Here is a 26,197-nt window from a genome sequence, read left to right as displayed (position 1 = left end):
TTCTCTTTTTGAAACTCGGGAACACCAACACTGTAGTGGTGTCACCAGGGCTTTAAGTGGAAGCTTTTTCAATATTATATACAAGCCATAGTTGCTGCTTATTTATCTTATGCAGCTAAAAACCATTGACAAAGCAAATAGTCCTGACTTGTTGTGGGTCTGATATTACTTGTTGTATCATATATCTGGAGTCAGTGACAGAAACAGCAAATTACAAGTCAGACGGCACACTATGCTATGCACAGGTTTTTTAGTTTATGTGTTTTAAGCCGTGCCTTTAATTACACTGGCCACGCCACTTTGAGAGACCCCCCAGTTATTTCGTCCCACTTAAAGCCCTGACCCCGGGTCTTAGATCCCTGCCCTTGCAGCTCAGTACGTTTCATATATTCACAAGCTGCAAGTTTACTGTGAAACACCTCGCTCTCCGGGACAGAACCACACCTGCAAATTGATGCTGTCAAACACGGTTGGTTTTGCTCTAATAAAAAACACACAAACTGTATAAGCCTGTTAGCATTCTAGAAAACCATGTACAAAAAAAAATAAAACCATGCATGAAAGGCCTCCATGTGAGTCATAAAATAACCGCGCAGCAGCCAGAACAAAGAAGAAAGAACATCGGCAGAGAGTGTCACCGAATCAGCATGAAAAATCACTCAAACTTCAGGCCCTGTGCAATCCTAGAGGAGCAAGCTTTATTTGCAGAGGCAGCACCTGCTAGGGTAAAGCCACCTTTAACCGTCCAGGCTACAGGAGTGATCTTCATTTGTAGAGGCAGCACCTGCGAGGGCCTACAAGAACCAACTTAAACCTGCCAGGCTGTAGGAGTGAGTTTCACCCGTCCTGGCTCGCAGGCATATATCCCGCACCCTTAGGGGTCACCAAGAGCTCATACTAACCCATGCAGCACATCCGGCACACCAGGTGTGCGTGCAGTCGCCCGTCCCGGCAGTAGAGGAGCCACATGGCCCCCGCCGTCTCTCCAAGAGGTGCCTGTGAGGTCACACTGTCCCCTGCGTGCACCGTCATGGCCTCGTCATCCTAGGGCTTCCAGCAGGGCCCCTGCTCATGCGGCGTTCAGCATCTCGGTTGGGCTCCAGCCAGTGTCTGACAGGGCAGCTCCACCCACTTCCTAGCAGGAAGTTCTTCTCGTAGTGTCGTTGAAGGACCTGTCATATGGCACAGACGGCGCTGATGTGGTGGGCACTGCATGCCCCTCTCGTGGTCCTCAGGCAGGAGCTGTCACGCCGCATGGTCTGGTTCGAGTAGAAGTGGAGGGGGTGAGAGCTCATAACTCAGGAGTCTGAAAGCAACTGGTACTATGATGAGTTCTGGTGAGAGACGTGCATGAAGTGAGTGGCAACACAGAGCTCTGATAAGGGGCCGGACTGAAGTGAGTGGCACCACAGACCTGATGAGAGATGGGTCTGGGAAGAACAGCACCGCAGATCTCTGATGAGGAACAGGTCTGAAGTGGCTGGTACAACAGAGTTCCGATGGATAGGTTTGGAGTGACTGGTACCACAGAGTTCCGATGGATAGGTTTGGAGTGACTGGTACCAGAGTGCTCTGAGAAGGGGCAGTTCTGGAATGATTGGCACCGCAAAGCTCCACAAAGGGACAGGCCTCCAGCGGCCTAGAACACCTTACAAAGAGTTCGCAGGTTCTGGACACTGACATGGTAGGCAGGTCTGGGAGTTTCTCAAAAGATTCTCAAATGGCGGGCACTGCTCCGACGAGGAAGAAACTTCTGGGCCCGTAGGGCGAACAAAAGATTGGCTGCCTAGAACACAGCTGCTGTAAAATCCTTCATGGCGGACCTCAGAGATGCACCAAAACCCTGGGACGCAATGGAAGGCTGGCTGGAGAGGCAGTGCCCTGACCAGTGCCAGCTCCAGTCAAGTTTGAAAGGGCCGGGTGTGGCTCAGACCCAGCCCATGCCCGGTCTGTGGTGAGTTATCAAACCCGCCCAGGAGTTCTAAGGAGTCCAAACTTCTTCGGTAACAACTGCAAAGCAGGCCATGTTCCTGCAGACGCTAGGTGTCTTCTGAGGCAGGTAAGGCTTATCTGTGCCATGCGTACAGGAAACCCCCGTTTGCCAGTCTCCTAAACTTCCTCTCCTGTGCCAGGGCTCGCAGCTGCCCTCCACCACCTCTCCGGTGCCTGTTCCCCCAGCACTGTCCTAATGCACACACACACTCTTCTCCGCCGGGACTCAGGTATGCAGGAACTTGCAACGAAGCAGAGCCCCAGGGCGCAATGTGAACCAGCAGCTCTCCGCAGGCCTATCAGGGCAGGTCTGTGCACACCCAGGCCCCATGTCCTACAGAGACGAGTCAGCAGGATACATGGCTCACCTGCACAGCAGTAGACACATCACTGTTAGCACATAGGGGTTGTGCAACAATCTGTTAGGCTATGCACAGCAACCAACAGGGACGTACACAGTGTGTACAACAATCGACTGTGACAAGCGTAGTGCGTACAAAAGAGAGGGACAGTGCATCCTCCTATTGGACGGTCACACAGTGTAAGGCAAACTACTGAGACAGACGCAGTGTACTACGACCCACTGAGGCACACAATGCACAACAGCTGACTGCGACGGATGTAAAAAGAGAAAAGAGACGTGCAGTGTGCATCTTACAACTGGGACAGCCACCTCAGTGACAGACGCACAGGGAGCTGCAATCACTCTCGGAGCCCAGTTACTGCCGCTGACCCTCATCTGGAGTTCGTCAGAAGAGCACCGAGAGCTCTACCCCGCCCCCTCTTTTACCGTCACTGGGGGGATTATTTCGAGAACTGTGTGTGTGAAGCTCCCGATGCCATGAGTGCCCCCCCCTTCACAAGCAGTCGCAGGACGGAATATAGTGCCCACGGTGCCATTCGACAATCTGGATTACGCCTGCCAGAGGGGGGGGGGGGTACACGATCCCTCAACAAGGCTCTACCGGAGGTGAGGGACCACGTCACAACCCCAATCCTAGGAGTCCGTGAGTGGTGCAGTCACTGCGGGATTCAGGAAAATAAAAATGTGCGCCCCATCTAAGTGGTCTTGAGAAATCGGAGGCCGGAGGATACAGAGTACCCAGGGTTGGCAGTGAAACTCCACCCGAACAGGCACCACGGAGCTCTGCGGAGCAGCGAGAGGTGCCGCCGAGAGCTGGGGCATGGCTGGAAGTCAAGCGCGAGAAGCAATTAACGAATAAGCAAAGCGTGAGCCATCTTCAAAGGAGCGGCTTCCAGGCTTTGTCCATCTACAGCATTTACCTTATGGGAGCGAGCAGCAGCAGGCGCGATAATTGCAAACAGGTGGCGCCGCTGCTCGCTCCCGCAAGCTAAATGCCGTACATGCACGAGTGCCCATTGGAAACAGTGCATAGCATGCACGAGTTTCCACAAAAGTACAGAGTGATTCCAAAAGGTCACTCCAAAGCAGCGCTTGCGCGCCGCATAGGCAAGACCTAAAAACAGAGTGAAATAGATTAGGCAGTACCACATAAATGCCAATGAGAAACGCACAGAGTCAGGGAGTGGCAAGACGCAACAAGACAAACTATTTTACCTCCCACACAGTCGATCAAGGACAAATGTATGCTCAGACTCATGCTCACAGCTGTGAATGGTCTCACTGTACACGTCTTTACTAGCCTCCCTGTTACCTCAACCACAGGCATGCCCTGTTGCTTGGCCATTCACAGTCTTGGCCCAGAAGCCTACCATCTTGCTACGCATCAACAAAATGGGGTCAAATGAACCCAGAACTCTTTTGCCAGCTCAACATGCATTGCTTGTACACAAGCCCAGACAGATAATGCTCCTTTGCTCGACGGCAGTCTCTCATAGGTGCTAAAGGTGTGACCTGAGATGTCTGCTGTGGCACTAGACTGAAGCCTTGTGGTGCTGGTGTGCATGCTGGCACATCACCCGTCACCTGCATAAAGAAATGAAAGGGTAGCACATGCTTGGGCCTGACTTAGGAGGTGGCGGACTGGCATTCCTAAATTGTATGGCAACTTAGTGCCATATGCATTATAAGCACCCCATGGCTTCCCGATTATGGAGCCTTCTGCTGCCCACCTCTAATAAAGCATACGATCTCCAAGTTCTTAGCATAATATCAGCATATTTCACCCTTCAAAGGCCTCCTTTGCAATATTTCTTCATCCCTCCTATCCCATGTCTTCAAACTCTGCCACACTGTATGCTTGCCCTGACGCCTCCTTGACCCCTTCCTTGCCTGCCCCACTGTGTTCCCTTTGTTCTTGCACTGTCACTGTCCATTTGATGCCTGCTTGTGTCTCGGTGGAGTTTCAAAATATTCTTTAATTGCACTGTATCCAAAAAGGTAGGTTGCCAGTGCTTGTGATGCTGTGGCTGCACTCTGCAAATTATGGTGTAATGCTAGCGCTATACAATGCATTCACTAAAATAAAAAATCTTTTTAAATGCGTACTTTACTTCTAGTATTTCAGATGCAACTGGATAAGCGGGTAGAAAACTCTCCTTCCTCAATACCGTCCCTGTAGGCATTCAGTGAACAGTCGACCCTAGTGCAGACCTTGTATATGTTGGGAAAGCCTTGCACCAGTGGCATTTTCACAAATGGCTCCTAAAAGAATCTCTCCTTTATCCCTACAGCGTGCACTGCCAGCCCACAAATTCAACTGCAAGCAATGTATATTGTGTTAACAGGGCCTATGGTCTGCGTTTCCGCTAATGCTCTGTTTTTGGAGGGTTGTACCGAAGAGAAAAATACACCATCTATATCTTGTAAAAACCTCCTAAGCCTATGCGTTCTATGCTCATCTGCCATTTAATGTTCAGTTAGTCCCTTGTCAGTGTTCGGAACACAGCAGGGACAGATATCTTGCTGAAGAAAGCCCTCCGAGGGTTAAAGTGGATGGCGGCACCAGCACCACGACCCTTCTTGGGTTTGGAGCTGGAAATTCATAAGGCGATCTTGGGCATTCCCCATGGTGACCCAAACAGAAAAGCCGGCAAACCATTACTAACGTTTTCGCTAGCCCACCTAACTTGTTCTTTTGAGTGGCAGGCTTCCTTCAAGTTCATCTGCCGGTTCCTACTGCGGCTCTCTGGGAGGGTCGACCACAGCATACTGCATGGTCTCCGGTACGAATCACTGGTATCTGACCCTCTGGTTTGAGGTTCTGCTCTGGGTCAAAAGTGACTGCAGCCGACTGGTCCCCTGTAGAGGCATTTTCTGAAACCACAGATGGTCCAGCAATTAAATGTTGTAAGCTAAATCTGGACACATTTATTCTTTGCTGGCTGCTCTGTTAAAGAACTTTAACAGTGGTTCAATCAAATTTCAAAATTATTATATTGGTAAAATTCCACATAATCTATACAATATGCATGTTTACATTTCATCATGCATTTCTCTTAAAAAACAGTAAATCTTTGAAAACAATTAAACTATTGCATCATCACTTTTGCAAGATTGCATTTGAAAGTTTAATAGAGATTCAGTTTCTCATGGTAGAACCAATACACCTGGTGCAACATCCATAGTATCACTTCTCACCCCTGCCAGGCACAGTGTTGTCTTCAATGATGTCATTTGAGATGTTGCAGTGATGTTATCAGAGATGTCATAGAAAATGTCATGAGTGATGTAATGTGTGAAGTAATTAGCAGTGGCTGGTGAGTGAACAAATTATACTTACTTTAGACCATGAGCTATTAGTTATTTCAGGACATGAGCTATAGATCACTATAATGGGTGAATTAGTGCACCTGGGTTGATAACGAGGAGTAACAGATGTGAAATGTGAGAGTTACTGATAAAAGTCAACTGAAGTTTGTGGTTTAAAGTGGCTCCTGTGAATAGGATGATCATCCACCTCCCGTGCCCTACCCACAAGAGTTTGGTGGTCCAAGGCTCCACATCCCAGCATGCATTCCCTACCGCTCCCCTGATAGGGAATCCAAGAGGCTGGACGCTTTGGGGAAGATGTTTTTTTCCACCAGCCTGGCATTGCAGACTGTGAACACTGCATGCCTTTTGGGCTGTTATTCCCACACCCGCCTTTTTGGAGACAAAGCGGATTCTGCTTTTGAGTGCTTCAAGGACTCTGGCTATGGCCAGGTCCTTGGGCCTTTTTGCGGCCTTATCCCAATCTGCTACTCACTCCTTTTGTGGCTACGGAAGGGACTGCCAGCCACACCAATTTCCCCACAGCCACCATGCCAAACATGCTCCCCAGCCTCTGCATGGATGAGGGTGCGTTACCCACAGACCTAGTGGGTTAGGTGGCTAGAGGTCTGGTCAGTCCACCATCCCCACAGCAGCTAGAGCCTCCAAACTCTCCTAATTTGCCCTCTTACCAGCATGAGCACCCAGTTGGTGACAGGATTCGCCGTCACCTGCCCACTGGCAGTCCATAACACAGACCAGTTGGGTTTGCATGTTGTCCGAAGGGATTAATCCCTCCCTTTCGAGTCAACCTCTCCAGCCATGCCGCCATCTCATGACCGGCTGACAGAGGATCATCTGTCCCTTCTCAATGAGGGGGTCATGCCTCTCTTGGCGAAAGGAGCTGTAGAGATGTTTCCAATGCCAGAAGTAAGCTGTTTGCTATTTCTGCTACTTTCTGGTTCCCAAAAAGGACAAAATCCGTTGCCCTGTTCTAGATCTGTGAGCCCTTAATCTTTTCCTCAAGAAGGATAAATTCATAATTCTCACGTTGGCTGTGGTCCTGTCTGCCCTGGAACTAGGAGACTAGATGGTAGTGTTGGACATGCAGGACGCCTATTTTCACATTCCCATCCTGCTTGCCCACCTGTGCTATCTGCGGTTTATGGTATGCCATGAGCACTTTCAGTTTACCGTGCATACCTTTTGGCCATACCAGCCTCCCTGGGTGTTCACCAAGGTGAAAGTAGTGGTAGCTGCTAATCTGGGGAGATCAGGGGTGCCAGTCTACCCCTATCCCAATGACTGACTACTGAATGCGAACTCTCCCCAGGCTGTTGTCTCCCACCTCTAGACTATGGCAAACCACCTGCACTCCTTGGGGTTTATTATCAACATGCTGAGGTCACATCTGACTCCCTCTCAGACGCTCCCTTTAATCTGAGCTGTTCTGGACACTGCGGTTTCGGGCTAATCCTCCAGAGCGGCAAGTCCCGGATATTCAGGCTGTGAAACTGATTTTTCATCCTCTATCCTGGGTTTGGGTGAGGCTGAATCTGAGGCTGCTGGGCCTCATGGTTTCCTGCATCCTGCTGGTGACACATGCCCGATGGCATATGTGGGCTCTGCGGTGGGACCTGAAGTTCCCGTGAGCGCAGCATCAGGGTCATCTCTCTTACGTGATCCAGATCTTGGAAGGAACTGCAAGAGATCTTCTGTGGTGGCTCATGAACTGCTATTGGGTCAGAGGCAGACCCTCTTCCGTCCCCAGCCAGATCTGACAATAGTGACGGATGCATCTCTCCTGAGATATGCGGCAGCCATCTGGGGGAGGTGGAGATCAGAGGACTCTGGTTTTAGGTGGAATCCAGATGCCACATCAATATGCTGTAGCTTTGTGCGATCCAAGTAGCATTGAAAGCCTTTCTACCTTCCATCATGGGAAGGTTAGCGCTAGTGTTCAAGAACAACACCACCGCCATGTAGTACTACAACAAACAGGGCAGTGTAGGATCATGGACCCTATGTCACGAGGCCCTGCGCCTCTGGACATGGCTGGAACAGCAGGTCATATCCTTGGTGGTTCAACATCTGGCAGGCACTCTGAACGCCAGGGCTGACTAACTCAGTCGTCGATGCCTAGTGGATCACAAATAGCATCTACAATCGAAGGTGGCGCAAGGTATCTTCCAGCAGTGTTGAGAGCCTTGGTTAGATCTGTTCATCTCTGCAGAGAGTGTGCAATGTCAGCAGTTTTGCAAACTGAAGTTTCCAAGGCGGCTCTAGTTCAGAGATGCTTTTTGTTTCGAGTGGAGCTCAGGCCTCCTGTACACCTTTCTGCCCATACCACTCCTGCTCAGAGTTCTCAAGAAGAACAGAGACGACCGGGCCCAAGTCATTCTTGTGTCTCCAGACTGGGCAAGGAGAGTCCGGTATCCCGAGCTACTGAGCATGGCCATCGCTCCTCTGATCAGGCTGTCCCTTCGGGAAGATCTTCTGTCCCAGCAGCAGGGGGAGGGTTCTTTACCCAAACCTGTCAACTCTCCGCCTTCTTGCGTGGTCACATCATTTCATGTAGGCCGATTAATCACCCTGCCTACTTTTTATGCACCCCCACATCCCTCTAAAGAAGAGGAGCGACTCCATCTCCTGGACTAAAAAAGAGTGTTGTCGTTCTACCTTGACCGCACATGAGCGTTCAGGGTGGATGGCTAACTCTTTGTGGTGTATGTGGATGCGAAGAAAGGTTGGGCGTGGAGAAGGCGAATCCTCTCTCATTGGGTTGTACTCTGCATTAAAATCTGCTACGCACTGTCCAAGAAGCAACCTCCTGAAGGTTGGCGAGCTCATTCCACCAGAGCTAAAGCTGCAACCACTGCGTTAGCACGTGGAGTTCCGGTCCCGAACATCTGCCAAACAGCTTCCTTGCACACGTTCACAAAACATTACTGTCTGGACAGTCAGAGCTGTAGGGATGGACACTTTGCCCATTCGGTCCTGCAGGACTCCCTTGTGTGAAATTGGATCACAGACCCTCCTCCCGGGATGTATGGCATGGGTATCTTTTCAAAGATAAGGAATTTGCGGCTAGAAGTCGATCAAATGACCAAGTTATTTACCTTCAGTAACGCTTTATCTGGTAGAGACTATATCGAACTGCATTTTCCTTACCGACCCACTGTCCTCCCCACTCTGAATGGATTTCTAGGGACAGGATGACCCCCTTCAGGGTCCTAGTTTTTGCACACCAGTGATTAGTGTCCTTCATGGCTTCGCGCTTCCAGCATGGAAAGTTATAAAAAGAAACTGATGTCAGCGCGCCGCGGTGGTGCCTATATAAGTACCGCGATGTCGCATCCGACGTGGACGATGTCACACTGGAGCTGATCGATGCCACCTACCTGCGTGCAGGCGTACTGCTCACGAAAAATAGTCTGAATCCAGTCAGATGTCTGGGGAAATTCAAAGGTAGGGAATCTGCGTCTCAATATAGTCTCTACCAGATAAGGCATTACCGAAGGTAAGTAACTCGATCTTCAAAGACAGCACTTTTTTGTTGAAATGGTCATAAATTTGCATAGACCTGCAGTTTTACTGGTAATATTATACAGCGCACAAAGGATGTATTGAAATCCACTTTCAGTAAATATTTATCATTTGTGCATCACCAAATCAAGTGTCTTGATTTGTTTTGATCCTATTAAAATCTTTGTTTCCATCAGACTTCACAATTACAACTTAATTTGTTCTTCCCAAATTGCGGATATATTTTGAAATGTGTATAGTTTGTTTACATGTATTTAGATTGTTGTACGTTACAAAAAACAGTTTACAGCCTTTCCTTTCACTTCCTGTACCCAAGCAACGTTGTCACCTAGGTCACTTTAACAAAATCCTTTAACTTTACAATCAGAGAAACAAAAGTACGCACCAGTTTCCGAATAGGCAGCAATTTGTCAGAAGACATAGCCCGACATTTGACCGCTCTCTTTGAATTCGCAAATGTGACAGGATGAAGATATTTTAAAGGCCTCTTTATTGCTCATTCACCTTCTGAACACAAGCGTGGTTATTTTTGGAGGTGGTACAGCAACCGCCCCCCCCCCCCCCCCCCCCCATTGCCCCCCTGCACTTTCGGTGCCCATTGACGCTCAGCACTCCTGGTGGACCTGTCTGTGACATCCAACATGGCGGATGTCCGTCTGTTGCTTCTAGACTGAGTTCAGAGGCTGCCAAGTCAGGGGACGTACTGGGATTGTTTGAGTCTTTCCCATTCAGCCGCCTCAAAGGGTGATGAAGCTTCGTAATATTCTTTCATCTGAAATTGAGGTCCCACGAGGACCTCAGGGCCTGCTGATGTCACCGCTTCTTTTAACATCTTTTTTTAAACCCCTGTTTCCTGTAATCAAAACAAATGTCAGCTCTGCCATTCCGTAAACAGTCTGGTGACGCATACAGTTAGTTGTGTGTCAGATGCCAAGGAGACAACTTCAAGAGCAAATGAATGAGTCAAATTGGAGGTAAGCCTGCTAGACTCTAGTTAGAAGTTACAGCTAAGGAGCAGTCTACCAACGCCCCCATTACCCAACCCATTCATCATAGTCAACTGAACCCTTTAAGGAGTCTAGGAGTCAAAAACTTGCATGTTCCACTCAAATCCTTGCTGCTATTCCATTGCATCTTGCCCTGCCCTACTTGAAGAAACGCCAAGGCCACTTTTCCAATGCACACACAAATACTAGTTCTCGTTTCGTAATTGGGCATGGCTGAAACTTCTGTGAAGCTAAACTTGCTACCAAAGAAGCGTCGCGAATACCACTCGCAGAAAACGGAGTGCTTTAAAGCCGGAAATAAAAAGCGACACAAGATGGCAGCAGAGGCTACGAAATCACGGTTTATGATTGCAACTGGAAGTCGAGCGTGTCGAGTATCTGCTTTGGAGGTGCAGTTGCTTTAAACATGTATAGTGTGCACTCTCGTTTTATTCAGAGCTTTTGAAGCGGAAATATTTAATTCATCCGTAGATATCGTTGGAGACACACTCGGACACTCATTATCTCTGAATTGTGAGCGCAGGCGAAGGCCAACTAGACATCCTACTAACATTATAAAAGTTACTTTTTCAGTTGACTATATTACCTTAGATCACTTTATTTTAGTTCAGCAAAACCAACAAACATTTAAATAAACACGACCTCAAAATACACCCCCGGATGTAGATTGTTACAATTGCTTCATTTTCTTAACAGCTTCATCGAAACCCAAACATTTTTTGCATGCATATTCTGAATGTTATATAACATGGTATATATGTTGCCTAAATTCGAGTGTCACTAAATTCAACCCATGGTACATTTTTCTATATTTTGCCAGATGGCGTTGACCATGTCACACTTTCACGTACCACTGTCTCTGTCCATGTACACTAGTCCATGCATCACCCCATCTTCTCACACCTGGTGCAGCAGGCTGTCTCTCCGCCTTTACAGAACGCTTGTAGAAGCTACAGCTAGTCCCAGTACAGCCAGTCCTGCTATTCCTAACTAGTTTGTGTTCTCCCTGAACATAACTCTGATGTTATCAATAGCAAATACATATATTTAGATACTTTTGTGTGTGTATATATGCAGGACACGAGAGGGGAGGAATGGTACACGCGATTTCCACAGGGTGAACGCCGTCCACCCTGCCAAGAATGTTGGCCCCACTGAATAATGTGCTGAACTCGTCCCGGGGTAATTTCCAAACACCGGGACCCTTTCAGCAGCGCCTGCACGTTGTCTGCTTTCCATCTTCAACAAGCAACAACGTGTAGGCGGGGACCGGGCTTTCTTATTTAAGACTCCTGCTGGGCCCATAACAAAGGCCGAATTTGAGGGGTCACCAGGCCTCCTTTTGTTCGAGTCTCTCGGCTGGGAGCAGTCAGGAACCTATAAATGAATGTACAGGATCTGTTACATAAAACAAAACAGGGGGATTTCAAGGTGTAGAAGTCACATATCATCTTCCATAACTCACTGTGCTATTATCCTCACAATGCGCTCAAACGTACATATGATAGACCTGCTAAACATATATGTGAGGGTTTTAGATCTGATGTCACTTCTTGTGATGCCACTTTCTGTAAAGTTGTGGCTTGTGATGCCACTTTGTATGATGTCATGCGCTGTGATGTCATGCGCCGCGATGTTGCGCACCCTGATGTCGCACGCCGTGATGTCACTTGCATACTGCCTAACTTGGTTAGTCCCCCCACTTCTCTTTTTTAGGACTTGTGCCCTGTATATATGTATAAATCTATAAATGTTTTCTCGCAAGGTTTGAGCTGACACATTTCCGAAAAAGGTAGCATCACTGGGCCCTGAAGGTACTTCCTGCCTTTTCACACCTTGGGCGCTGTGCCATGGTATCCTGCCCCAGTGCAGAGAGTCTTGTACTCGTGTGGTATGCTCTATGGAGAACCTTTAGTTGAAGCGATCTAAAACCGGCGTTGAAAGTCATTTCTTTGATAGCAATAGCAGCCTTTTATGAAATTGTCGACCCCAGGTCCGCTGTCATCTGGTTCTCAGGTGCCCCAGATGAGCTAACATAACAGTATTTACACATTTATATACCATTGATATAGGGCTTTTGGTCAGTTCCACTGCAAGTACCACAGTTTCAACCAGCGAGCAGTCAATGTAGATTTTTCAACATGTCCACTGCCTGGAGGGGGTTTTTCACATTCTTTTCCATTTCTATCCCGTCACAGCAGTAGCTGTCTATGGGATATTAGGATACCCACGTTATATATGCAACTGTAGAGAGTCTCCAAGGAAAGCCTTGCCCTGGTGGCCTCAGGAGGCCATCCGATGTATTGAAAAAATCAGTAGAGAGAGTTCTGTAGAACAAGTAAGATCCTGGGAAGAGTAATTTAAATAAGGCTGCCCTCCCTAGTAGTGACAAGGGGAGCGGAGCTTTCTCCAGTGCCATATGTTATTATCATTATTATTTTGAGTTTTATGTAGCGCCTGCTAGACTCAAAGGTATCAGGGCGCTTTACATGCTATGTGATCACGTTTACAAGAGGTACATGAAGGCATTTATAAGTCATAGTTGATCAATACAGCATTAAGTGGTTATAAAGTCACTTAAGTATAGCACAAGGCCGCATTGAGGAATAGCATCAGGGGCATATTAGGCAACTGATGGGACCTGTGCCGGGATGTTCACCCTAAAGAGCTGAGGCAGCTCTACGAGATTACACTCCCAGAACCCCTTCCCTTCTTTGGTAGTTTCTGTCCCCAGGTATTTGAATCCGTGACCGGGTATTTTAAGGAACAGCCTTCTCACCCACCTAACTGCCAACAGGATCAATTCACTCTAAAGAACCCAGTGTGTATTCCCTACTCCTTAAAAATGTAAAGCAGTCAAAATATAATGAACTAAGGTTCTGCTGCCTGCATCTGCCTATGACAGACTCCTGTCGGCCAGCGCATCGTTGGATCCCACACCAGAGGGTTCAGAAAGTGTGCCGCAGCCGGGGGGAGAGAGAGGCATCCTAGCTGCGTCCCTCTCTAGTTGTAATTGTTTGGGCCACTCTTCATTCACCCATGTACCCATTCACCCATGATGGCGTTGGTGTGCCAGAGTTTCACCCTATCCCATGTACCGAGGGCGAAAGTTCATCACCCCTGACACCCTAAAGATGGCGTGCCAGTTTATGGAAACAGATGCTGATTGACAAAGAGTGGCATACCTAATAACCAATCAGTAGTGGCCTGTTTCCGCTCCAGGCGAGAGGGCAGAATACAGATTCTCGTCAACTGTGAGGCATTAATCTGGTTTTATCCGGATGGATCAAATCCTCTGACTATCAAGAGTCTGTTATTCTATATATTCACCAGGGCTTTCTTATTCAGTAATCTGGCGGGATAGGGCAAGATATGACACACACTTGCTTCCTCACCTTATATATAATTGATGGACAGGTTTGCGATTTACTTAATGGTTCTTTTGAGTATGAGAGGGTTTCCGTACTTAGCAAGTAGTGTGTGGTGTAGGGAGCAGTCATCCTTTGTATTCCTTATAGAAGAGAGTGAATCCTTTGCTGTTGTGATTAGGCGTGCAGTTGAGTGTCTGGACATAACTACTACCTTCACTGGAGGTAAAAAGCAATATAGCCTTATAGCCTGCCGGAGCGGGCCATACCGGCTATTAAAGGCCCGCTGCAGCGTTAAAGGCCCGAGCCGATGGCGAGGGGCTTTAACAAAAGCAGCGGGACTTTAATAGCAGTATAGCCCTGCTACGAAGGGCTATAAGGCTATTAGAACATTCTGCCACTAGAGGGCAGAATGTTCTAATAAATTAAACAAAGGCTTCTCGAAGCTCGAGGGGATTTAAATCCCCTCGAGCTTCGAGAAGCTTTTGTAAAACATCGGAATGTTGCTCTGCGGGCCTTTACCGGCCTGTAGAAGCATGGAGCACTCCATTGTCTACAATGGAGTGCTCCACATTCCAATGTTCTAAATGTCCTTAATCCCTTGTCTGCTAAGCCTTTTCCCCTTTTAATGCGAAGATCTTATTTGCCTATTTGTTATAGTACATCGGTAAGCCTCTAACCTTTTTTCCACATAAGATCTCAACGCCAAATTTGCATCCTTTTTTTTTCAACGTCCTGCAAATTTTAAAGGTACCCAGAGTTTGTCGATTCTCCTGGAAGGGATTGAGAAAATAGCCAAAATATACCTAAGCTTTTTGGGGAAAAATAGGAAAAAAGTGCTCCACAAAAAAGCATTTGTTTTAAATCCTAAAAAGTGCATCAACAAAAGACTTGCTGTGCTAAAGTCACCATCGTCCCAGCTTTCAGGAACATGCAGAACTGAAACAAAAAAACTTTTTTTTTAGCACTGTTTTGGCATTTTGTAAAGAAGTAGCCCATTTTCCTAATGTTTGTGTTTTCAACCTTCTTCCTGTTGGTGGTGGATACCAGGGTGAAACCCATGGATGATCCCAGAAAGCTACAGATTTCTGAAAGGTAGTTAACATTTTGAATTTAGCAAAGGGTCTTTTGGGTAGATCCCTCAAGGTTTTCCCAAAGAAACTAACTGTTGAAATATAAAACATTGGAAATGATTAGGACAAAAAAACAGTAATTTTTGGCAGTGTTTTCATTTGTAACTTGTCACGATGGCTGATTTACAAAAGCCATATACCATTACGTCTGGTAGACCCTTCCGGTTGTTGGGATATATAGGGTTTGTAGGTTTCCCAAGAACCAGGGTTACCCAAAACCAACAACTGAACTGCACCTCAAAGTGGGTTTTCATTGTGTACTGGAAATAAAGCAATTCATATGGTAAAGTATAAAGATTGAAAAATGGGTATCCAGGAAACCTATTGGTTTTCGAAATTGGCACCTGATACAAAGTTTAGGAGCAGTGGTTATTTTTACATTTCAGAATTTGTGGGTGGCAATACCAGCATGTGATTCAGAGGGCATTTTTCAAAATGTCTTCTTTCTTACACATTGGCTTACATTTGGAAGGCACACATGTAGAGAAATACAGCTGATAATAACAAATGTTCTACTATTCTGTATTCTCACATATCTCCTCATAAAGTAAGCATCACTTGTGTGGGTAGGCTTAGTGTCCGCAACAGGAGCAAAACCCAACATAGACACATCAACTTTTTTGTACTGGAAACAGAACTTTTATTTTCAATGTGGGTAGCTGTGGATTTTGGGTTGTAGCTCAGGTGGCACCTACGGAACCCAGAAAACCTTCTCATTTTTTGGAAGTAGACACATAGCGGAATCCATGTTGGAGTAACTTGTGTGGCTCTAACAAGACTTTCTTACCCAGAATCCTTTGCAAACCTCAAACTAAAAACCCATATTTTCTTCACATTCTGTGAGGAGAATTTCTGGAATCTGTCAGGAGCTGCAAATTTCCTACCACCCAGCGTTCCCCCATGTCTTCCGATAAAAATGCTACCTCACTTGTGTGGGTAGGACTAGGACCCACAACAGAAAAGCCCCCAAAATGCTACATGGACACCTATTTCTCCACTCAAAGCTGACTCTTTTTTTCAATGTTGGTAGCTGTGGATTTTGGGCCATAGCTCAGCAGATCCCTAACAAAACCTAGCCAACGTGCACATTTTTGAAAACTAGACACCTATAGGAATCCAGGGTGGGGTGACTTGCATCACCAGGTTGTCTTACCCAGAAGCCCTTGAAAACCTCAAACTTTGACTAAAAGAATACATTTTCCTCACATTTTTGTGATGGAAAGTTTTGGAATTTGCAGGGAGCCACACATTTCCTATTACATATCATTCCCCTAAGTCTCCAGATAAAAATGGTACCTCACTTGTATGGGTAGGGCTAGGACACATGACCAAAAAGGTCCAAAAATGCAACTTTGATACATTACATTTTTCCACTGAAAAGGGACCCTTTTTTGCAATGTGGCTAGCTGTGGAGTTTGATCACTAGCTCAGACGGCATCTAAGGAAACCTAGCAGACCTGCATATTTCTAAAAATTAGACACTTAGAGGAATTTAGGGTGGGGTGATTAGTCTGGTCCCACCAGGTTTTCCAACCCAGAAGCCTTTGAAACCTCAAACTTTTGCTAAAGCATGGATTTTCCTCACATTTCTGTCAGGAAAGCATCTGGAATCTGTGGAGAGCCACCAGTTTTCCACCATTTACCATTCCCCCATGTCTCTCGATAAAAATGGTATCTAATTTGTGTGGGGAGGCCTAATTCTCCCTGCAGGAAAGGCCCCAAAATGCAATGTGGAGACATCAACATTTCCTGTCCCAAAAATGTGATTTGGCAGTGGGCTATTTGCGATTATTGGGCCAGTGCTTTGCGGCCACCCAGGAAAAGCTACTAAACCCAGACATTTCTGAAAACTCATCATGCAGGTGAGTCCAAGGCGGCGTCTTGCGTGGAACCCATAAAGTTGTCTTACCCACAGTGCGCTGCAAACTTCAAATTATGCTTTAATCGTACATTTTCCTTACATTTTTGAGTTTATCATCTTTATCTATCTATATAACTGGTATTTTGAGGTTTATAATTTTATAGCCCAGGCATCACAATTTAAGTGGGAGTTAAGTCGGCAAATCTTTTAATTTCTGAGACTAGTATGGCTTCTGAATGCAAAAGAACCTTAAGCGGGGACATAGTGTTCAGAGTGTAGCCTTTCGAAAACTCAAGCCTGAAAAGCAGTTTTCAGGTGGTCATGGGAGTTGAGATTCTTGGTTTCCTTATTATTATTTTTTTTTGTAGTGTGGAGAAAATCATTTGCCCACTTCACAACTTGGTTGATATGAGGTAGAATGGTGAGGGAAGATTCTAAGGCAAAAATTCACAGATTTTACTAAACAGAGAGTGATGTTGAGAAACTACTGCTGTCAAAACCCTTAAGAGAGGAGTGCAGTTTGTGCTAAGAAGAGATGAGGTGGGAGACTGCTTTCTAGCAGTTCATGCCTAAAAAATGTAATCCAAGAACAACTCTTTGTGAGCAGTGCAAAAGCATTGTTACTAAACTGGAAAATTGGATTTGCATTTGTAAAAAAGGGCCACTTAACCTGTTCAAGCAAACACACAGAAATAGGTTTGTGAATTGGGCACTGAGCGTCTAAATCTGATGCTGATGTGCATTTGCAGATCTAACTTTTTTATACTTTTATATTGCCCCATGGAGAAACCTCTGTCTCCAGTATAAAGGAGGTGAGACCCACCCTTTTTCTCACCAAGATAACACTGTTACTCTTGCCTCTGAGAAGAGTACATTTGTTATTGTGGAACACTACTTGTAAGTGGTATGTGAATAACCTCAAATTTAGGAATGTGTTATGTTCATCTAACTCCTGCAGGTGGTCTCACCCAGAAGTGCCCACAATTTCACCCTGACTCTACATTTGTAAACAAGTAGCATACTTGCAGAAATTCCCTTTTTGCAAATGCCCTTTCCACATATAAAATTCTGACCGTGTTTTTGTTAAAAACTCTTTATTCACTATAAAGAAATGCAATCCCATGTACAAGTTACTAAAAAGAGATCATATGGAATTCTAGCATAAAGTTAACACAGACTTGGATGTCATTCCATTACCATAAGCTACTTACCAAACTGCGACCCTTTGCAGGCCTGAGTAAAGAAACACACGATAACAAGACCTAGAACACAACGACAGAATTAGTGTGGTTGTAATTTTTCTTCAATCAGGATTGGGGATTTAAATGTGCAAACTGTTAATTTTATGCACCTGGTTAAATTCCAATGGTCAGTCGTGCTCAAAGATAGGACGGCCCATTGGGGCATTGCTATAGGCTGAAACAGAAGGATGGGGTAGCACAAAAGATACATTGTGAAAAAAAGGCAATGAGGTTCACTTAAGCTGAAACAGCTGCAGTAACCTCCTCCCTTGCGGTGAATCTGATCAACCACAGGCTGTGCAAAAAGAAGGTAACATGCAGAATCTCTTGTAGGACCGACACTAACAACAATGTGGCGAGTTCACCAATAACCATGCAAATGATATAAGGTCTATGTAGATAATACACACAGTGATGTGCGAGTTAAATTGGCGCTTCATTCTTGCAGATGAGTTATGTTTCAATTTACTGTTCTTATGTTCACCCGGAATGATACATCTATTTATTTTTTAGGTGTTAGATGGACTTTTAGCTCAGTATGGGACAGTGGAAAATGTAGAACAAGGTAAGATAAATGACCCAACTACTTCAAAAGTATTATCACATATAACTAATCTTTAAATGACAATCCAAGTTTAAGATGTTTGTCTGATGACTAGAATCTATTATCAGTAATTTACTATATAGCATTATATTTCATAGTCTAATCTTATAAAATGAATGAAAAATATAATGTTGGTTCCAATTATCAAGCACAATGTGTAGAGTACCAATTTTAATTGCAGTATTGCCCTATTGAGTTTCTTGTGTTCCCTTCTGCAATGGAAATCACTCAGAAAAACCTATTCATTCTTGATGGTTAGAACCATGAATTATTTATTTTCACAAAATTAAATTTGATTACCCCTGATTCCGCTTTCTTTGCACAATGTAGGACACCAGGCCTGCAAACAGCAGTACTTTATATATTTTACGGGACTGTGCTGGCACCTGAAACTATTTGAAACATGTTCAAATAGCTCTGCACGTTGCTTCATTGTCTCCCTCAAGGAGTGGTAGGCACATTGTTTACATGTTATTGGCAGGATCTCAACTTATGATGAATTTGAGTGTTTTAAAAGATCCTAGTCTGTGTTTGGTGCCTTATAGGGGTTTGACACAATGCACAGTTTCCCATCAAAATCAAGGTCCTGAATAAACATTCCTTTACAACCATCTTCTTTCAATGATGCCTTGGGAACATGAACTGGTGTGCACAGCTAAATGGTTTTTGATAATAGGGTCCAGAATATTCCAAGACTTGCTATAACAAATCCTCTCCATGATGATTGACCTTGTAGTCGTTAATTAAACAGACTCGGTCTTGATTTAGCAGACCAATTTTTGGGGGAGAGTATTATATAGCGCAAACTCGACCCGAAGATATCGGAGCGCTTAACATGAGCACCAGTTGCATTATAGATAGACACATTCATTTTTTGGTAGGCATGGGGGAGATTAAGTGATTTTCCCAGAATCACAGGATGTTGAGTGTCCCTGCCGAGAATCGAAACCCGGTTCCCCAGCTTCGAAGTCAACTGTTCTAGCCTTTATTCCACATCCTCTCATACACACATCTACATACACATCAAAAGGCAAAATGGAAAATTGAACATTATAAAATGCTATGTAAATGTGAATGAATTTGAAAGTGGAGGCTAAAAATGAAGTTGGTATATTTACAGCAAAACAATATGTTGAAGTTTAACATATCGCTTCGCCTTTAGAAATAAAACCACATTGTGAATAGCTTCAACCTTCTCATTAAAATGAAAATGTCAATTTTTGTGTGTGTATTAAATAAAGTTTCATAAGACGTGTATTTTTTATGTATACTGGGTTCTGTATTTTTGTATGTTGTTTTTTGAGGTCCAAATCATAGAAATTGGTAGGGCTAGGGATTCTGCTTCCAGGAGTGATTCATTGACGCTCTACAAAGTCAGAAGGTTAAGAACCACATGGGCAGAGAGATCCGCTCTTGACTCTCTTGCCTTTTCTATGTCTGGGACAATTATAGGTCTTCTTTTTGTTCTGTTTTTGTACACCTATTTGATAGTTGTGAACCCCTCAGTTTGCACAGTACAGTCTGTAATCATCTGTTTGATCTTTTAATAGCAACAGGTAGGCATCTTAACTGACCCACATAGTACTGTTGTTACCAATAAAGCCTATTGATCGTGACGCTGATCGCTTCCCTTTCACACTGAATCCGGTCTACGATCCTTATCGCAATAAGCAGAGATCAAAATAACTTAATTATTATGTAGCAGGTTTGGCCAACTCTGGTTTTGTGTGTCTGCGGTTGCTATTTCGTGTACATTGTATATGACCCACTGTTATGCATGGTTTTGTTTATCAGTTTTCTCTTCACTAACACTGGGTTCCCCTTTCTGCTTTATTTATTAAATATTCATGCCGTGCGACTGTAAAATCTTTCCAAAAAACATTCATAAGCATTACTTGTAAAATTGTAAGTTAAAGTGGAACCTTTGTATTCATTCACATAATCAAAGGTGCATGAGTGCATGTACTCCACCATGTAAAACGAGGCTGGAGCTCTCGCACATCCCAGTGTTCCATCAGCCTCGAGGCGGAGCCATCTTTATGGAAGTAAGAGCATGTGTCCTATTCTGTGTCTAATCCTGCACATCATCTCTGTGTAGATGGAATAGTGTTTCATAGAGAGATGTCTCCTCCACAGATTGAGAGGGTAGAGTAGATGAAGGGAGGGTCTGTCTTTTGGTTGCTGAAGGGCCGACCAGCACAGGGATGGTCTGCCCACCTTTCCTGGCTGCTGGTATTTCTCCAGTATTGCGTGACATGTGAACCATTATCTTTCAAGTAGTAGGGGGCTGCTGAAGTTCTACTACCATTTATTTTCTGTCCCTCCAATGGGCCCCTTATCCTTCTAAGAGGGACTCCTAAAACTCAAATCTCACCTCCTGTGCTGCAACAATGAGAGACTATTTCACACCGGCCCTTCTCCCCTTAGTCCAGCGGATGAGTACTGGTCTCATATTTGTACCTAAGGGCAACAATCTGGGCCTGTTGATGGATCAGTTTTGGGCCACTCAATTGACAGGAAAGCAAGGAGACATTCCAAAGTGAGCTCGAAGGACCACAGTTGACAGGTTTTCTCTTTTTCTTTATTTTCTACTATCTCTGCTCCACACATACTTTGTATACCAAACTTGAAAATAGGTAAAGGTTCTTTCTGAAGCTGAAGGCTCTAACAATCTAACTTTTCCCTGAATGTTGGTAGAAAGGTTGCAGAATTGGAAGGGTCTGTTACACGTTGAAATCAAACTGGTTTGGGGGCAGTCTTCACAATGGAAGAACACAATTTGTGAATTAAGTCATCGGTATGCATACCATCCCAACTCACAGTTTTCTTGCCTGGTTGCAAGAAGTTAGAACTGGTTATATGTCCAAAACTGGATTGTTTCCTCAGTTATGACACTCTGATCCTGTTTAGAACTGCTGTTAATGATCCAACTTTAGCAGAAGTAAACATGTATACATATTTAATTTCTGCAGTTCTCAAGAACTGGCCAATATGCCATCGCGTGTAGATTTTCTGCAGATGACCAAATCACCAATTACAAAAAACGTCTTTCCTTCTATTGTTTGTAATTTGTTCCCTTCCTCGACTTTCAAGCATGACTCTAATGTGTGTTTTTCTTATTAGGGGTGTTCCCTCTTAAAATCTGAATATATGGTCTGGTCGTAAACTAGGCACAATTGGTGCAGGGCTAACTCAGATACTTTGAGACTCCTATGTAGTGCATGGAACTTTTCTGTCCGCCCCAATTGAGGTCATGAAAAATTACTCTAGAGACTAAAAGAGAGAGAAAGACTGCCACTATCTCCTTAACAGAAGGTAATTGGAGAGGAACACAGCCTCCCAAATGATTTCTCATTACAGAATCAAAAGTGAAGAAACCAAAAATATGGAGACAAAATGCAAAATTCTGTGTCTGAATTTTCTTCATTTCGTGCACATCTACTTTAACACAGCCAGTCAGTCAAAATAACTTTATTTCGGGTTTACAACCCATAAAACTGGAAGATGCAATAAAACATATCAAATAACCACACTTGTGATGAAAAAGTACCATTTAAAACATCTCATTATGCTATTGTGAAGAAGCAAAATAACAGCAGCACTTATAGAGTAAGACTGGGCTTTATAAATGGCAGTGGGTTCAAAGATTGGTGTCATCCAGGGAGCAAATAGGTGGCGTGAGATGGCAAACACCACATATCTGCTAGAGTTATCAGATTTTTAACTATTCTCTTTGTGTCACTTCTGTCAACACAGTTATCAATTTGTAGCCACTTCATTTCTCGGGGAAAAATTCATTTAAATGTAAAACTATTTAAACGTAAAGTGTGGTTCAGTCTATTCCCATCAAGACTTACATTTTGATATTCTCTCCTTTAGGAGCAGTCTTTGGGTGAATGAGCCCTTGCTGGCGTTTCTGACCAGACTTTCCTGTAGCTGTAGCTTTGACTATTTTGTTCATTTTAGTCCTCATACCAGACAAAAGAGAGTAGAGGCTTAACCACAGCTCTGGGATGCATATCTGCTTAGCCACACCACGAATATGCCTCACCCAGCAAGTGACCTCTTGCCAGCAAGACCCTGTTCTTTCTGTAGATATTCTCTGAAATTGCTTAAATATGGGGTCCCCCCAACCTGTACCCAATGCAACAGTGGTCGGAGTTTGGCTAGAGTAGAACTACCATTAATGCCTAGGTCCTTCAATACTGATCGGTTGATGTAGACATTTTCAAGGAAACAAATCTCGCATGAGGATAGTGTTGTAGTTTTACAATATCCTCAAATTTCTCCTCTAGATAATGAAGTATTTTTGCACTGAGCTCTTTAAACTTCTATGATAATATTGGGTGACTGGGGGAAGTCATTCATCTGCATGATCTCTTGTAAAAACATATGGTTGTGCCTTTGCGCTGAGCCAGAAGAGATCTGGGCTTAGTGATTTCGTTTTTCCCTTTTAGGTCAGATGATATTTGTATCCACAGGTATACAGAGTATTGTATCTCTTGGGGCACAAACCATCTAACGTAAGGTTATTCTTGAGTATTTTGAGGTTTAAGCATCATTAGTTTTGGAGGCATTCTTGTCTAACCCTTTGAGTCTGCATAATTCTTTGAGTTTTGTAGGTTCTCTAGGCTGTCTGTGTTTTCTAGACCAGCAGGCATTGTCTACATATAGTAATGTGGAAAGTCTTGAGCCAATCAGTGATGGACAAATGCAGGTGCCCAAAAACTCCTCTTTACCATCCCTGCTCTTTTTTTTTTTTTTTTTGTAAGTGTTCCGTACTTACTTAAAGGCATATTTCTCATCCTTTCCTTGAATGTTTTCATCCGTTACTAGCTAGTATCCTTTGCATCCCACTTCTTCATCTCTTCCTTGTGTTCTTCATCAATTTCTTCACTCATTGTTTCAGGGTTTCTTTCTTTTGCACATACCTTACTTTCTCTATACCCAGCTTCCTCAAGCCATCCCTTCATCCTTCCAGACTGATACTTTTCATCATCCTTCTCCTGCCTTTATCCCTTCACATCATTCTCATCATTTTTTCTGCTATTTCTTCTTAACCTCTTTCCTTGTTCTCTGTTCCTTCTTTCCACTTCATTGTTTAATCCCTGCTTTTCTTTCTTCCTTAATGATTCTCTTGGCTTCACTTTTCTTCTTCGCTATTTAGCGTCCTCTTTCTCCAATGTCACCTGAACAGCCGGAACCATTGACAATGTATTATTCATATTGAGGAGTCGGCATTTCTTATGAACTTGCTATTGAAATGTGCCTGAAAGCTTCAAGGTCTAAAATCCTACTGGCTGCCTTTGGAAGTTTTCTTTCAGATTCGAAAACGTCCGCATGACTATCTTAATGATAGTAATACTCATTACTAGCCCATAAATATCACATTTGCAGTATATCCCGTACTGATTTACTAACTTCATTTTATGCCAACTGACATGACTTGATAAAACATGGTTTTTCACTTAACTTTATTTTAGCCTCGTTTTCATGGTACACTTGGGCTAGATGACAGCAGAGGTGCCCTGTGTTTAAAGGACAGAGTCAATTTTGAAGGGCACCAGACATCTCCCATCCTCCTGATAGGAAGCAGTTTGGTGTGACTCAATGCAGAAGTTGTGACAAAATTATGAAGTCTGACCAAGTGGGATGCTCGCCCCTCAGCTAAGACTGTGTTTGTGCAGTCAATCTGGCAAATGCCTCCAATCCTGAGGGCTTTGCAGAGGACTCTTTGCTTGCTTGTCAGCACTATTCGTAAAGGCAGTGGTGTAAGAGAACCCTGTTGGGGTGCCAACATTGAGAACCACTAACACCTATTGCAGGTTGCAGCTGTTTATGGTTAGTAAGAGGAGGAAAGGAAGTGGGAAGGGAACACTGGACTGGCGACAAGCAGTTCTACTAGCTAACGGTCGCATTTTCTTCTGCTTATCATTCTGGAACAGAATTTGAGGGGATTTTGAGAAAACATTTGGTATGAGTGTAAATGTAGTTTGTGTGCGATTCACAAAAGAAAAATTAGGATCTCACAAATGAATGAAAAAGATGAGTGAGCTTTAGCAGCTATAGTTATCTTTTACAAACTGTGGACAATCAACACCCTGAAGTGTGGCATCAAGACATGCTATTTCCGAAAGCATAGTTTGTTCTTTTTCAACAAAATTAGGTCCTTCAGTTCTCTGATAACAAATTCGTAACTATCGCTTAGTTTGTAAGATAGACCAAAAACGGGTACAGACAGGTTGAAATTTAACTAAAAACCCATCGGAAATCTTTCCAGTATATGAAATCAGCATAAGAATCAAAAAAGCACCGAACGGGATTTAAATCCCTTCTCGATCAAAGCAAAGGACCTTCCATTACCTCAGGTGAAGGCCCCTTCTCCTAGGAGATTCTTCTGAAGGCTTTTGAGGAGTTGCTATTGTTAAAAGACTTTATAATGATGGTGGAGAGAGGGTATTGCTATGACTCCATTAAATCTTCAGGTACAGGTAACCGCTAAACCTTTATACATATCCTGGGCTCATGGGGGACTACCAAATGAGATTGTCCATTGAAAAAAACAGGATTCTGGGTGAATAAATAGGATAGACGTTCCCACCTAAAAAAATCTGAATGATGGCAAAACTGACTTAATCAAAAGTCATCCTGATCACGATTATAATAGAAAATGAGTGAATGTGGTGATGTGGTTCAGTAGCCTTAGAATAAGAACAAACTGATAATTTCAGGTCGACAGTTGTCTACAAAATATTAGGACTTGGAAAAACCTTTAGAAATCTGACAGCATTGTACTAGAAATTGTGCACAGACATTTGTTCAAATTGTCTTTAGTCAAAGGTAAACATTTGTAAAGGCATGTAGCAGAGTTGACATTTTCCCCATCCCGGGTGTAGAGCCTAGTGTGTAAGACATTCACAATTTGAAGAAGACAGGCTGCAGAATAAAGTGATGTAGATAAACCTGTCGCCATCATCCCAGAAACTATACATCAATTAGACCAATAGCAGGATCCAAAGTTCACTGGACACATTTTTACAGTTTTGTCAGTGTCCAGGTTTCCTGGAGGGAATGAACATCTTTCATGTTATTGTCTTCCACGCTGCTTAGTCAGATAGAATCTTTCGGGGATTGTACAGGGTTTTGAAAATAATGAAGTGAAGACTCTTCGTCACCGCCAGCAAATGAGTGATCCTGGTGCATGTCTTGAATCCAAATCTCACATCCTGACCGACTTGGACTAATCAGTATTAATAACTTTCGAGTCATTGCGATCCTAATACTTATTCAGGTAGTAAAATATTTTCTCTTTGTAGGACTTTAAAAGAATGATATTTAATTAGCAGAGTGCCTCGGTAAATGTACTAAAGACTTTTCTGTAAGGGAATACTCCCACCACACACCAGTGCACGCCACCAGATCTTGGCAATCAACATATTAAATTCTGGTGAACTCAACAAATGTATTGTTGGTGCATTATAAAATTATATATTTTTCTGCTGAGTTTCTTGAGTTTTAATAGGTATTCTCCTCTTTCTGCTGTCTTTTCTTTGTGGACCTTGTAGTTCACTCGCCTTCTATATGACAATTATAGCCCCACCTTGGCTTCATTAACAGAATTTTCAATGCATTATGGTGCCGATTACGATCCTGGAGAAACCGGGTACGAACCGTCGGACGGAGGCTTTTCTCCGTCCGACACGTACCCGGTTGTAAAACTTTACAAACATGCAAGTACGATTCGCACGGAAACACCATTTCCGTACGAGTCG

At 44.1% G+C, this 26,197-nt stretch overlaps 1 protein-coding gene across 1 annotated transcript in view; it reads left to right on the top strand.

Moving 5' to 3' along the window:
• Positions 1-26,197, top strand: part of IGF2BP2 (insulin like growth factor 2 mRNA binding protein 2) — a 380,650-nt gene that overhangs the window by 113,429 nt on the left and 241,024 nt on the right. Inside the window, exon 4 of the mRNA XM_085648719.1 lies at positions 18,335-18,386. Coding sequence (XP_085504845.1) covers positions 18,335-18,386 — 52 coding nt within the window. The remainder of the gene's footprint in view (positions 1-18,334; positions 18,387-26,197) is intronic.

Source organism: Triturus cristatus, chromosome 3_2, assembly GCF_964204655.1.
Source record: "Triturus cristatus chromosome 3_2, aTriCri1.1, whole genome shotgun sequence".
NCBI classification, from domain to species: Eukaryota; Metazoa; Chordata; class Amphibia; order Caudata; family Salamandridae; genus Triturus; species Triturus cristatus.
The sequence above is the reverse complement of the archived record's forward strand: the minus strand, read 5'-3'. Positions and strand labels throughout refer to the sequence as shown.